The following is a 14,531-nucleotide window of genomic DNA, read 5'->3' as shown; positions in this document are numbered from 1 at the left end:
AAGATATAGCATCTGTGATTTTAAAGGCTTGAAGTTAAACAAGCAGCCATCTAGCAGGGAAGCAACAAAGCCCACATGGAAGAAGCACACCAACACATGTGAACACGAGGTGTCGACGGGATCCAATATCAGGCATCAGGAGAACGAAACAAGCAACCATTTCAAGGCAAATGAGGAAGGCTGGAATGGAGACCAAAGCCATCTGTAGACAACTGGACATCCACTCACAGAAGGGTCACCAGGAAAGGATGAGCCAGCCGCAGTGCAGTACAGCACTAACGAAACACAGCCTTCCTCTAATTCTTTAATGCTTCTCCCCCCACACTATCATGACCCCAGTTCTACCTTGCAAATCTGGCTAGACCAGAGCATGTACACTGGTACACGGAATCCAGGACAGATAAACCCCTCAGGAAGAGTAATGGAAGTAGCAATACCATGAGGGTAAGGAGAAGGTGGGAGGAGAAGGGGGAAGAAGGGAGAATTGATCACAATGATTGATGTTAACCTCCTCCCCCAGGGTGACAAACAACAGAAACATGGGTGAAGAGAGACAGCAGACAGTATAAAATATGAAAATAACAATTATATATAAATTGTCAAGGGTTCATGTGGATGGAGGATGGGGGAGGGAGGGGAAAAAAGAGGAGCTGATACCAAGGGCTCAAGTAGAAAGAATATGTTTTGGAAATGATGGCAACATATGTACCAATGTGCTTGATAATTGATGTATGGATTATTATAAGAGCTGTTAAGAGCCCCCAATAAAATGATTTATTAAAATAAAATGATAAAAAATAATTTGGTGTGTGGAATAGACAGACTCTTGTCTAATTTAAGCTCAGCTCTTACTCGATTGTGAGGGCGAGGATTATGTTCGTTTTGTTCACTCGTGCCTGGTACCCATACAGCATCTGGTACAAAATATACTGCCAGTAAGCAGGTAGTTATTGAGTGAATGAAGGACTGGGCAATTCTCAACCCAGGTGATTTTGCCTACCAGGGACCTCTGACTAGGTCTGGAGGCATATTTGGTTGTCACAATCAGCATCTAGTGGATCAAGGCCTGGGATACTACCTAAAAGTCCTACAATGCACGGGCCAATTCCACTGACAAACAACCGTTTAGCTCCAAGTGTCAATAATTCGAGGTTAAGCAACTGTTTTAGAGGGATACATTTCTCACCACTGACCTTGCTTGAGCAAGTTATCAAATTTCTCACCCGACACAGTGACAGGCGCAGAGAAAACGCTCCATAAACGTGACTTGTGAGCGTTGTACCACTGACCTTCCTTCAAGGTCTCATGATGATGAGATCACTGGTGGAGTACGCACTCCATCCAATGCTCCCACAGAAACGTGCCCTTCACTCCCGCTTGCCTTCACTGTGGGACCAGCTCCTGCAGGTATGCTCACCAGTGGCTCCAGAGTGAAGATGTTATTCAGGAAGAGCATGTTGTCCTCCTGAACCAGCCGTCTCTGATTCTCAAAGGTGCGGGAGAGAATGGCGAGACGTTCCCGGAGGGAAGGATCAAGGATACACTCTTCGAGAAACTCGTCAGTCTCGTTCTTTTGCTCTTGGATCAGATCATCACAGACCCTGAGGAAAATACAGGAGAAAGGAGTTTCATTTTGGAACTCCATGAGATGCTTTGGAAAGAGATGCCCTTTGGTTCTGGCCGATCACCCAGAGAGGGGTCCCTCTGCTCTGAGTCTGTCAGATCCTAGCCGGGCAATCTTGCACTTTCATCTCTTGACGTCTGAGGTTCCTCCCCTTTCACCACGTCCTTCAAGAAGTCCTTCCTAGCTTCCATTCCAACCCAATGCCCATTTGTTTACTCCTAGGCTCTTTTGTGTATCTGCACAAAACTGTTCTTTTAGGTAATTGTGTCTTCTAGGCTGTTTTTAAAATATTTAACTTCTCTTTTACCTCTCACACTTCCAAGAAGGGTTTCTTGCCTTTTAAACGTGCTTCTGTGTAATTCTTTCTCAGCCTTTAGTTTAGCTTCCTAGCGAACAGAATCTGGAGCCAGCAAGGACTAGGTTTGGAAACTGGCTCTATTATTTCTTTACCAGCTGTGTGACTCTGGGAGCTCTCCAATTCCCCCAAGCCTCAATGTTTCCACCTATAAAACAGAAATAATAGGAATTCCTCCATCATAGAGATGTTCTGAGAATTAAGTGTGATAAAGGACCTGGTGCAGTTCCTGAGAGGTCGCAGGTGTCCAGTGAGTACCAGTTTTCTCCCCGTGTCAACCGTAAGCAATTACCAAAGCTGTCAAGCCTATAAAGTGCTCAAACTGCACCTAAAGACGTCTCCTTTTCTCCCTCACTGGGGATGCACTTAATATGCATCGTGATACGATAGAAAAAGCTTCTTCCAGCCTCCCAACTACCGCCGCCACCAAAGCTGTGTTCCCATTCCCCCTGGCATCAGTACTTCACCTGTACGTTTTTCATTTTAATTTCTTCCCAAGATACATGACCATTCTCCTGACTTTTTGCCACCGGTACTGCCAGCAGGGAGAGAGAAATTTCGTCACCATATGAATGCTGAGTGGGAGTTCCTAACCCAGCCCTATTTTTAAAATGGTTCTGTGTAGCCCACAGAGCCACTATGAGTCGACATCAGCTCACTGGCAGTGAGTTTTATTTGGCTGGTTCTATGCATATGACACGACCAGAAAATCACACTGTTTTGGGGGTTTTTTCCATTTTAAAAATTAACTTTGCCACCCAGGGCCCCTCAGTCACCTGACATAAAGAAATGAAAGAACAGGGTTCAGTGTGCTCCGGTTTCTATGAAGACAGCACGGAGGGCTTCCTTTGATGGCTAGGAGGAGACAGCGGCCATGGTAACAAAGCCACAGTCCCTCTATTGCTGGGCAGAGCAGGGCAAAGTATTCTAAAAAAATTTTTTTTAAGGAAATCATTTTTTTTGTTTCGTTATTTGGTATGTACCTGGAAAAGGTACAGATTGCATACTGCTTGAAATGATAAATTCCACTTTTAGGAATAAGCTTCAAGAAACCAATTATGGATAAAAACAAACCCAGAGGTACAACGGTGCTCCTCCAGGTGCTGGCAATCATACCAAATGAAGACATGGGAAATTTTGATGGTTAAACAATGGGAATCACAAACACCAACATTTAGAGGGTACTTGGAAAACCTTGCACATGCCTCAAGGGACAGGGTATGATCAAGAACTGGCGGTACTAGAGAAAAAAGTCCAGTCTGCACTAAAGGCATGAGCGAAAAACAAGACTCTGGGAATTGACATAATACCAATGAAATGTTCCCAAAAAACGGATGCAGTGCTCGAAGTACTCATTGGTCTCTGTAAGAAGTTTGGAAGACAAGCTGGCCAACTAACTGGAAGGTTTTTAGATCTGTGCCCCTTCCAAAGAAAGATAATCTAACAGAATACACAAATTATTGAATAAAATGATTACTATAACATGCAAGTAAAATTTTGCTGAAGATAATTCACAAATGGTTGCAACAGTGTGGCGACAGGGAGCTGTCAGAAATTCAAGCTGGATTCAGAAGAGGATGTGGAATGAGGGGTATCATTGCTGACATCAGATATATATTGGCAGAAAGCAGAGAATAACGGAATGATGCTTACTTTGCTTTACTGACATGCCAAGAAATTAGACTGTGTGGATAATCAAGTATGGATAACATTGTGAAGGAAGGGAATTCCAGAGCACTGAATTGTGCTCATACTGAACCTGGACATAGACCAAAAGGCAATTGTTCAAGCCGAACAAGGGTATAACGTGCACTTTAAAACCAGGAAAGATTTGCATCGGGTTGCATTCTTTCACCGTACTTATTCAGTCTGTGTGCTGGCGACATGGAGAAGACTACAGCATCAGGATTGGAGGCGGCCTCACTGAACGACTTCCAATACGCAAATGACACCAATACTGCTTGCTGAAAGAGAACTTGAAGTACTTACTGATAAAGATCAAAGAATATAGCCTTCTGTGTGAATTACAGACCAATGTAAAGAAAGTCAAAATCCTCACAACAGGAACTAGAGGCCACATCCTGATAAACGGAGACAAGACTGAAGCTGTCAAAGACTGCCTGTTACTTGGCTGCACAATCAATGTGCAGGGAAGCAGCAGGGGAGGCACCGAGCACATCTTGCCCTGGCAAGCCCCTGCACAAGACCGGTTTAAGGTGTTAAAAGAGCAAGGGTGTCACGTCAAGGGTCAAAGAGCACCTGATCAAAGCATGGCATTTTCAATCGTCTCCTGTGTCCCTGAAAGCTAGACAATGAATAATAAAGGCTGTAGAAGAGTTTACCATTGAATTATGGTATGGCAAATGATGCTGAAAACACCACGAGCTACCAGCAGAACAAACAAATCTGCCTTGGAAGACGTATGGTCAGAATTCCCCTTAGATGCCAGGTGGGTGAGACTTGGTGAGATTTTGGACATGTCATCAGGAGAGCCCAGTCCCTGGAAAAGGACATGATGCTTAGTAGAGTCAGCAGAAAGGAGGAAGGCCTCACGGAGATGGAGTGACACGGGGGCTGCAACAATGGGCTCAAACACAGCAGCAGTTGTGAGGGTGGCACAGGACTGCACACAGGGTAGCTATGAGTCCGAGCCCATCGGGCAGAACCTAACAACAACACAACGACTCACTGACTACGCATGATTGAAAAATCATAGGGGTCGATCGGTAGTCAAAGTAACATATTTGTGAATGTGAATTTGTGCTGGGGAACATTGTTAGTTTTTGAATAAACGTTTTATCCGTGTTCAGATTGATGTATTACAGAATTCCCCCACGGTTCCTATTTATCAAATGTGTACTGTTCTCCCCAAAACAGGATGCTCAAGGGGCAGGCACGATATGGAAAGCCTACTTGTACTGCCGCTCCTCTTTCTGTATATTTGGACCTGCTCTCCCACTTGGTCTTTCAACACGGCTGGACCACGCTGAGGGCTGGCACGCACACGCCTGCTGGGGCATCAGGACCAAGGGCGCAGTGCAGGAGCCACTTCCTCTTGCCTTGTTAAACCACTGGTATTTCAATGCCATGAGGCAAAATGAAGTTTTTAAGCAGGAAAGACTTTTCTTCACTTTGTAGAGATGGCACAGTGGCAATCCAGTGATTAAAGCTCATTGTCCAAAATACAAGGATTCTTGGTCCACGGTGGCTGGTCATTGTTACAGCCCCTTCTGATCCAATTAGGACAGCAAGCACCCTGGGAGATCTCTGCCTGGTTTCCATGGACCTATGAGCTTTTATTTTTTATCTCTTCCTGGGTTGGTTTTAAACAAAGCTTTGAAGCTTCGCCACACTAATCTTTAATGAAAACGAAAAGGGGAGGGGGGAGCAGGGGAGAAACTCTGAAAGAAATTCCAATGAAAGAAGCAAAAGTGTTAATTCAAGGAGGATGGAAGGAGGCAAACAAAGAAATTGGAGGCAAGGATGGCTTTAGTAAAAAAAAATTTTCGAAATTGAACAATGATGAGACCAGTTAAAACCTTTTGGTTTTACATGTTATTAATCTTCCCTGCTGCCTGAAGGATCGCTTCCAAAAGCAGATTACAGGTATCAGCAAGCAACCATTATTAAATGATGTGCCTTGCAGGATGACGCAGAGTGGCTAAAACCGAGAATATTAAATCCAATATATCTAGGCCCTACTTTTTCCTCATCCTTCATCTTTTTTGAACATATAAGTCTACTGTAAAAAGAAAATATATAACTTTTTGTGGGTCCCAATCCCAAACAGGTGGGCTTTTTTTCTTTTAAAGAAACCTCCTTATTAAATCTGATCAACACAATGAAGGGAAATGCAGACACGCAGATCCGTTTGGGGAGAATAATGAAGCGTGGACATGTCTGGTCTTTAAAGTCCACAAGTTCAGCTGCTGGTGCATAAAAACAGGGCTAAGGTTAGCTGAAGATGGCCCCAAGGAGCATTGGGCACTGGAACCAAGTTATGGAAATCTGGCCTTGTTTGAGTTGCTTAGAGCTTATTACAAAAGACACTGGTTTTTCACAATAACTGGGGTGGATACTCCCCAACATCACAGCCTATAGATGATTTTTCTTACAAACCTATTCTTTTCACTATCCTCCTCATCCTGGTTAGCAAATATCTTCCACTGGAAATGGGCGATGATGCTACTGCGGTTGTGGATGGTGACAGTTCTCTGACTGGCCAAAGATATGTAGGTTTTCTCAATGATCAAAGAGTTCTTGTCCAGCCGGATGTTCATGTCGATGGCGGCTCCGTAGAGAGATACAAACACCTTTTCACCTGGAAGTTAGCAAAGCACACATTTTAAGTTTTATTCTAGAATCACATATCCTGAATAGTTTTTGTTTTCTTTAAGCTGAAATCTGGGAATATAATGCAAGCATTAGATAGAGCCAACATAACCAGAAAATCTATTTACTATATTACTCACTGCCATCAAGTGGATGCTGACTCGTGGTGACCCTATAGGACAGGGTAGAACCGTCTCTGGGTTTCCAAGACTGTAATTCTTTATAGCAGTGGAAAGTCTCATCTTTCTCCTGCAGAGCACCTGGTGGCTTTGAATTTAGAAACCCAATGTGTAACCACGAAGAAAACATATTTAGTAACCAATAAATCTCATCCATTAGGCATTCAATTAGCAGCCCAAAGGTTGGTGGTTCAAACCCATATAGGAGTGCCTGGGAAGGGAGTCCTGGGATTCTGCTCCCAAGAGGAAGCAGCCTTGAAGGCCGTATAGGACAGATCTCCTCTGTACACAATGAGTTTTCACGAGGTGGAATCAACATGACAACAACTAACAACAGGGAAATAACCATTTTCAAGATACATTCTTCCCATTACTCAGAAATTTCATCTCTAAGTATCCATCCTGAGGGGAAACCTCACATATCCATAGAAGAAGATATGCACAAAGATGCGCACTGCAGCACTAATATATAGCAATAGCCTAAATATTCAACAGAAGAGTAAAACAAGCATATATTTTCACTTACTGGTGCGTGATGCCTTAGTTAACATGAATTAGAGTGATGTTTGTCTACAGGCTTAAATATTAAAGTATAATGTTGAATTTTAAAAGCAGGAAAATGGTTATATATGTATCACGATACCATTTATGTTTAATTTAAAACCACATACTATATGAGAGGACTTCAAAAAGGTCTGTGGGAAAATGAGATTAAAAGACAATGGAATCTTGCCACAAACTTTTTGAAGGACCCTCGTATATTGTGCAAGACTAAGTAAATATGTAAAAATGGGATAAGCCCATACCAAATTCACCACGGAGGAGCAAGGCATAGGAAACAGATATGGAAAGTTTAACCAAGTGGTTTCAACTCTCTGATCAGCCTAATTACCTATACTACAAAACAACTGAAGGGAAAATGCTGTAGGAAAAAATGTTGAGATGTGTTCAACATACCAGCTATTTTTCGTTATTCTCTGCGCATTTGTTATTATTTGAAATATTTCACTGATTAAAACAATTAACCCCAGACACCCATAAGTACTGTGCTCATCTGAAAAATCCCTCAAATGAATAGGCCAAATAGTCAACAGTTACTTTGAAATAGAGATAAGAATGTAAGGGGGTAGGGACCTGAGATGAAAGGTAATGAAACCACCGGAAAAGAAATAATGAGAATAGTCATGTACTGGGAAAAATATAATGCCACTGAGCAACTTGTGTAGAGATTACTGAGTGGGAACTTAAACTTTTGTATAAACCTTTGCCGAAAATGTTAAAATACAATGAACATTATTTTTAAACCACCAAGGAAAAAGCACATCTAAAAATTTAAGGGTCAGAAAGGCTAGTATTGTCTCTATGAGGAGCTCACTGTAAAGTTTTCCTTCCCACAAATATAGAACAGAACCAACTGAAGCCTCCTTTCCAGACCCATCTTATAAATGACTTTCTTTTTCATTTCTGTCTTCCCCGCATCTCCAGATCCATAAAATGAGGGAGACGATCATAACTCCTTTCTTGTCATCACATGAAGTCGTGAGCCTGGTATTTTTACACGTATTGGTATGTCATGAGACGACATTCAGGCTACTCGGAAGGCTGGGGGAGGTCTGTGCTGCCTGCAGGGATGGGAGGGCACGGCGCACAGCGCTAGTGTCTTCTGTGCCCTTGGATGCTGTTCTCATCTTGGTCTGAGTGCTGAGCTTGGGAGCTGCCATCATTGTCAATGCGGTGAGCCACAGTCATTCATTATGTCCCAGGAAAGACAGAGTGTGTGGAAGGTCGCTTGATCTCTTGCCAGGGTGTGGAAGGCCGCTTGATCTCTTGCAAAAAACAAAGCTCTCTCTGGTTCTCTCTGTCTACACATACACACACACACACAAACATACACACACACACAGATGTATATAGATATAGATAGCTTGTTTCTGTACCTATATCTTTATGTTTAGCTTTATACCTACACCAATAGACAATGCATTTCACACTCTGATTTCAGGACTTTCAGGCAATAGAGCAGGACAGGACACCAAGTAAAATAAATGAGTGGAGCTGTAGAGCCTCCAGGAAACTAACAAGTTGATCGAAAGTGAGCTCCTCGTCTCGTGGTCGTATTTACCACTCCAGTGAATGGCTGAACAAACTACACTGAGTGCTCTTGGCTGAAGGGTTTGGGAAACTATAACCAAGCGACTTGACTGAGTTCAGTAGGTGTACCAGCAGCATTGGCAACATCAGAATTCTTAATCTGCACGACAAGCATTGTGGGATTGTGGGAAGTATCCTGGCATCAGAGGGTTCCCATGGCCTGGGTTCATGTTCTGGCTCTACCATTCAGGTATGAAGTCATTTTATGTCTCTGAACTTTAGTTTAGTTGACTTATAAATGAAGGATCTTAAAGAGATGTCTTCTAATTTCCCTTTAAATACTAACACCTAATGATTTGAGGGTGTCCCTGGGTAGTACAAATGGTTAATGTGCTAGGCTTTGACAGAAGGTTAGCAGTTCAAGTCTACTCAGAGGCACATGGGAAAACGGCTTGCTAGGTAAGCTACTTCCAAGATATCAGTCATTGATAAAGCTATGGAGCACAGTTCTCCTCTGCCACACGTGGGTGTATGGACTGATTGGCTATGTAATTCATCCCACTTCTCTAAACAGCTCAAGCAACCAGTGAGTCCTTATTTCTGTGGTGTAGTGGGTTATGCATTGGGCTGTGAACCGCAAGGTCAGCAGTTTGAAGCCACCCACCACTTCCGAGAGAAAGGTGAGGCTTTTCCCTCCCATACAGTTACAGCCCCAGAAACACCCAGAGGCAGTTCTACCCAGTCCTCTAGGTCACTATGAGCTGTAATCCACTCAACGGAAGTGAGAAGCTATAAAATGCAGAATGCAAGAAAAGAAGAATTAGGTGAAACAATGGTTCCACCGCCCTTAAACCTTTGAGCTTCTGCCAAGAATGATGGAAAAATCTGAAAACAGATAGTGGTGATGGTTGTCCAACACATGAATGTAATTAAAGGCATAAATCTTGCTGCCTTCCAATTGATTCAAATGATAACAACCCTGTAGAGCAGGGCAAAACTGCCCCAATAAGGTTCCCGACGCTACAAGCTTTACAGAAGCAGCCTGTCACATCTTTCTCTGAAGGAATGACGGGCAGACTCAAGCCTCTGACCTTCTGGTTCGCAGCCAAAGGCTTAACCAATGATGTTGCGAGAGTGTAATTAATGTTATTGAATTGTATGTAATTAAAAACGAGGAAATGGCAAATGTTTCATATACCTAACCACCATTAAAAAAATTGACTTTTATATTAACAATGTTTTGTTAGATTATCTAATTAGAATGACACACGCTTATAATTAAGTATAATACATACAATTGAAAAGCACTGTCCATATTAAGTTAAGATTGTACAGGATATTCAGGTATTACTGAACAGTTTCAAAGTGAAAACTATATTACACCAAATTACCTACTACATTATATTCTAGTATTCTTTTATTCGCCTTTAGGGATAAAAGATTAATTTCTTGAGAGTTATAGCAAATTACTAGAGTCTAAGATATAAGTGATGGCAAACTTGCTCTGTGAAGTACTAATATGATGGTTGCTCATGTATTTAGTTGTACTTATCCATCTTGGAAAAAAATAAGTCTACTTGCCAACTTCTGGCTTCTGAATCGAAGTCTCTCCTCTTCAGTAGGAGATATAATACTTTAAAACTCTGACTAACTGCATCAGTTTTATTTTCTGGCAAGGCTAGTGGTTCATGTGACAGCACACTCACCAGCCATTAAAGAAAACTCGGCCGTGCCCTGACCTCAAGTGCCCACTCAAGTACTGAAAGGCCAACAAGAAACTTTTTTTAAAAGCCTGTTCTGAATACTAATTATCCCTTGAACTCAAAGATTAATAAAGTTTCTCAGAATCTTATTGAAAATTCAGCGATTAACCCACAGCATCTGAGCAGAAACATCAGGTGATTAACTTCCAAATACCCAGCCACTGTTTATTGATTATGGAGTCCAGTTCTACTGTAGCCTAGAGGGAATCACCAGGAGATGGAATCAACTCAAGGGCATTTGGTTGGTTATGTACAAGTCCAGCAAAGAGCAGCAGATGCCAAGCAATCAGAGCTTCCATGAGCTCCTCAGCACATTTTTTTGCATGTTTAATATTCTTTTAAAAATTTTTAAAAGACAACCAAATTGTTTCTAGTATAAAACCAATTGCCTACGGGCATTTAATTTCACAACATAAGAAAATCCACAAGAAGAGAGGGAAAGGAAGGAGAAAAAAATTATGGTTCTGGAAAATGTTAGTAAAATCAAGTCTGACAGTGTAAAACTGCTACAACACTGATTGAAAATCTGGTCGCCAGAAAAACAAAATCAAAATGTCTCCTCCTAGTTCATTTAATCGAGAACATGCCCAGTGCGGGACCAAGAGCAGCAGACACAAACACAACTGTTAGGCATGTAACTGAGTGCCTCCTGCTGAGGAGGATCAATGCTTCTCCTTCTGGAACATCGTTGTGGGGAAGTTTGAAGAAAAGACTTTCATCAACAGCCCATGTTAAACTGTCTCTCCTCAAATCAATTTATACTTCAAACAGCTGCGGAAAGCTCAATCTGATGCTTATTTTGTGAAATGAGAAGCCAATGATCATGGCTGCTTTGAAAAAGCTCCGCAATTAATCGGTAGGCAGTCATTACTGTTTTCCACTAATAGAAGGTTACAGGCTCTGGTCACTGATAACCCACAATAAAGATGAAAGCACACTCTTTCCCCGCAGTTTAGTTCACAGAAGGCGACATCGCCCCTCTGTCTGTAGTCTTCATTTGTACCACAGGCTACGGCAACCAACTTTCCCACACAGGGCTCAATTTGAATACACAGCTATTCCTGATGGTCCAACTTGCCTTTTCTTTCCTCGGGGAAAGCATATGTGTAATTCCACAGGTTTCCATGAAAGTAAAATCTAGATTGAGGGCTGCGTGGAGAAGGCAGCATCATTTCAAAGTCAAAGGATTAAGGAGTGAAGATGCTCATGTGGTAAAAGGAGAGATGAGGGAGACAATCCACTGTGGTGGAAAAATGCATTAGGCGGCAGTTAGAAAAGTCTGAGTCTGAGTTCAAATTGTGTTATGTGACCTTGGGCAAGCCACTTCATTCCTTAAGGCTTCGGTTTTTTCATCTGTAAAATCTAATGACTTAATGAGATGAGCTTCCCTCCAGTTTTAATTCCATCGATCTATCAACAACCAAAGGCAGTTGGCTTCAACAGTTTTTTGATTCAGTCAATAAAACGTTGTGACACTATATCCCCAAAGGAAATCGATTCATTTATGTGTAAATTACACACGTGGACCAAAGTACTAAGGTTAAATGTATTAAAATACACCTAGAAAAAATTTAAAGGATGAGATAGAGATATAATCAACAATGTTTTAAAGGTACTTTATTCTGGGCTATAAAGTAAGTCTTAATTATATTCAAAACCTGAAACTATATACGGTGGAATTGGTTTTCTGTTGCTCGCAAAACTAGAATACTCATGGCCGCTGAGTCAATGCCAACACATAGCGACCTATAGGACAAGGTAGAGCTGCCTCTGTGCATTTCTGAGTCTGTAACTCTTTATGGGAGTAGAAAGCCCCATCTTTCTCCCATGGAGCAGCTGGTGATTTCAAACTGCTGACCTTGCAGCTAGCAGTCCAATGCATAACAACTATGCCACCAGGGCTCCTGCATCTAACACTAGGAGATAAGATATAGATTTGTGCCACTGGATATGCATTGCTATGCTGAGTAACGTGGCATCAGGACTATGTGACCACAAAGGCAAGGGCTTGAAATACGCTGCTCAGAAACGCATCCGCAAGGCCAGCGACGCTGAACTATGATGTGGATGTCTGCTGTTGCTCTTTTCCTGACTCTTTTGCTACCCCATGTGATGCAGAGAATCTGGGTCAATCATGATGAATGGGTAGACAGGACATGAGGACAAAATGAGAAAAATCATGAAATAATAAATGACAATGCTAAAATATTAATTTGAAAATTAACTTTGGAAACTTGCATAATGTACGTGTAGTCTACATAGCCAAAAAATTAAACAGTTGCAAAAACAGCGGGCCATTCTCATGATGACACAGTGCGTGGCCCTTCAGAAAATGTTAGAGGTGACAGACACAGTCCCACACTTGTGCAAGATGCCAAGTTAGCGACTGGCATGATTGAAGGATTAAAGTGACTGGATTTTAAACAGACTAGTGGGCACAAACAAGTCCGCCCAGAACAGGGGACTACACTGGATGATGGTGGATGATTGCAGCAATAAATTGAATGGGAAGGCCACGAGCTATTAAGTTACCTTCAAGTTTCTATTTATCCATGGCACAGCCTCAATCTACCAGCGTGACTTTGGGCAGCAGTTACGTCCTGAGCTCTGTATTCCCCAGTCTCTTGAGCGGTGTGGAAAAACTAGATTGAAATCTGGCTCAACCGATTTCTAGTGGAGGTACTTATTCTTTGGTTCTGTACTTTGTGGTTCTTAGCTTACTCTAACACAGTTAAGGTAACTCATTCCTACTCCCGTCGTATCTCCCTTTGGGCTTCTCTTAACTCAAAGACCTTTCAACAGAGACTAATGCATACCTGTGTCGTAACTCACAATAAGTTTGCTGAAGTGACTGCCTACGGTCTGGGGCTCAAACTCCACTTCCAGTTGCATGGTCTCGCCCACATTAAGAGTACCAGCAGATGGCTCTACGGAGAAGGGCCTGCAACACACACGGAGACACATCGATCATGATACATCCTTGACTGGTGTGCAGGGAATAGACGGGAGATGCATGTTCTAGTGTCATAGGCCAGATCCAACGCTGCAGTTCGGGGGTCCAGAAGTAAAATATACTTCCCTCTCTGACGTGAAAAAACCTTTGGCTTTAATGTTGGAAGATCGGTCCTCAGTCAGCAGATGGAAAAGGAACTGAAATCAAGCAATGCACAATATTCTTGTCAGTGCCCTTGTCTTTCAGCCAGTCAGTCTTTTACTTAGTGGGTCTGCTGAGACCAGATTTCTGTCAGGGTGATGGTGAATGAACAAAGTCCAGCCCTTGTCTGGAATATACTGAATTCCCGGATAAAGACAGACATAAAACATCTATGCAAATCATGCCATAAAGCCATAAAAGAACAGTACTTTCCAAAGGGGTAGATAGCATCGTCTTGTGAGAGTCTGAGGAACGAAGGATTCATAAAGAGAAGTATCTACCGGTCAGTCTCAAAAGGAAAGAGATGGCACACGCACATTAGAATCATTCAAAGATGTTTCACAAAGGGTCTACTTAAAAAGGGTGGATGGGACGTACATGAATTACAAGGGATGCTAAAATAGTCCAGGGTTAGTGACAGTGGAGACATCACCTTTCCAGGAGATGTCTGGAGAGCTCCTTTGGCAAAGCAAGCGGTTGGCTAGGTTCTTTGTCCTGAAACTTGATGTGGGGGATGTGGACATGGTGGGCAGGAAGGGGAAAGAACATGTTTTCCTTTTCTTGTCCTGGGCGGGAGCAGTGAAGGAGAAATGGGATCTGATGATGGAAGACCTTAAATAACTTATGGAGTTCTTCCTTCTAAATTAGAAGCCCAGCCCATTTAATTATCTTCACAGTCCATTTCCCGTCTTCAAATTGCTAGTTTTTCAAAGTAATGTATTATACAATGTATCTGGCAGGCGAGACTGTTTCTTATTATTTATTTCCATTACAAGAGTTTTCAGATTTCTTTTTCTTTTTAAAAAATTCCTTCCATCATCCTTTAGAAAAATGAGGTGAATTTCAGAAAACCCAAGGGGTGCACTGGGTGGTATCTAAGATCACAACGGCAGTACTTGTACTTTGATCTCCTCCTTTCACAGCTACCTGGTAGGGCATGATCAAGGGGAACGTAACAAAGAGGAAGTGCTGAAATCCTGGTGGGGACTGAGCATGATAGTGGGACAGGAGGAGAATCAAGGGATATAGAGGA

The 14,531-nt window shown here is 42.3% G+C and overlaps 1 protein-coding gene across 1 annotated transcript in view; it reads right to left on the bottom strand.

Moving 5' to 3' along the window:
• HYDIN (HYDIN axonemal central pair apparatus protein) overlaps positions 1 to 14,531 on the bottom strand; it is a 402,419-nt gene that overhangs the window by 263,243 nt on the left and 124,645 nt on the right. Inside the window, exons 8-10 of the mRNA XM_045293924.1 lie at positions 13,161 to 13,285; positions 6,099 to 6,300; positions 1,418 to 1,601 (exon numbers count right to left, since the gene is read on the bottom strand). Coding sequence (XP_045149859.1) covers positions 1,418 to 1,601; positions 6,099 to 6,300; positions 13,161 to 13,285 — 511 coding nt within the window. The remainder of the gene's footprint in view (positions 1 to 1,417; positions 1,602 to 6,098; positions 6,301 to 13,160; positions 13,286 to 14,531) is intronic.

This window comes from Echinops telfairi, unplaced genomic scaffold (assembly GCF_000313985.2).
Source record: "Echinops telfairi isolate 266 unplaced genomic scaffold, ASM31398v2 ScPeMD7_2291;HRSCAF=2852, whole genome shotgun sequence".
NCBI lineage: Eukaryota > Metazoa > Chordata > Mammalia > Afrosoricida > Tenrecidae > Echinops > Echinops telfairi.
This window is presented reverse-complemented; position numbering and strand designations above follow the sequence as displayed.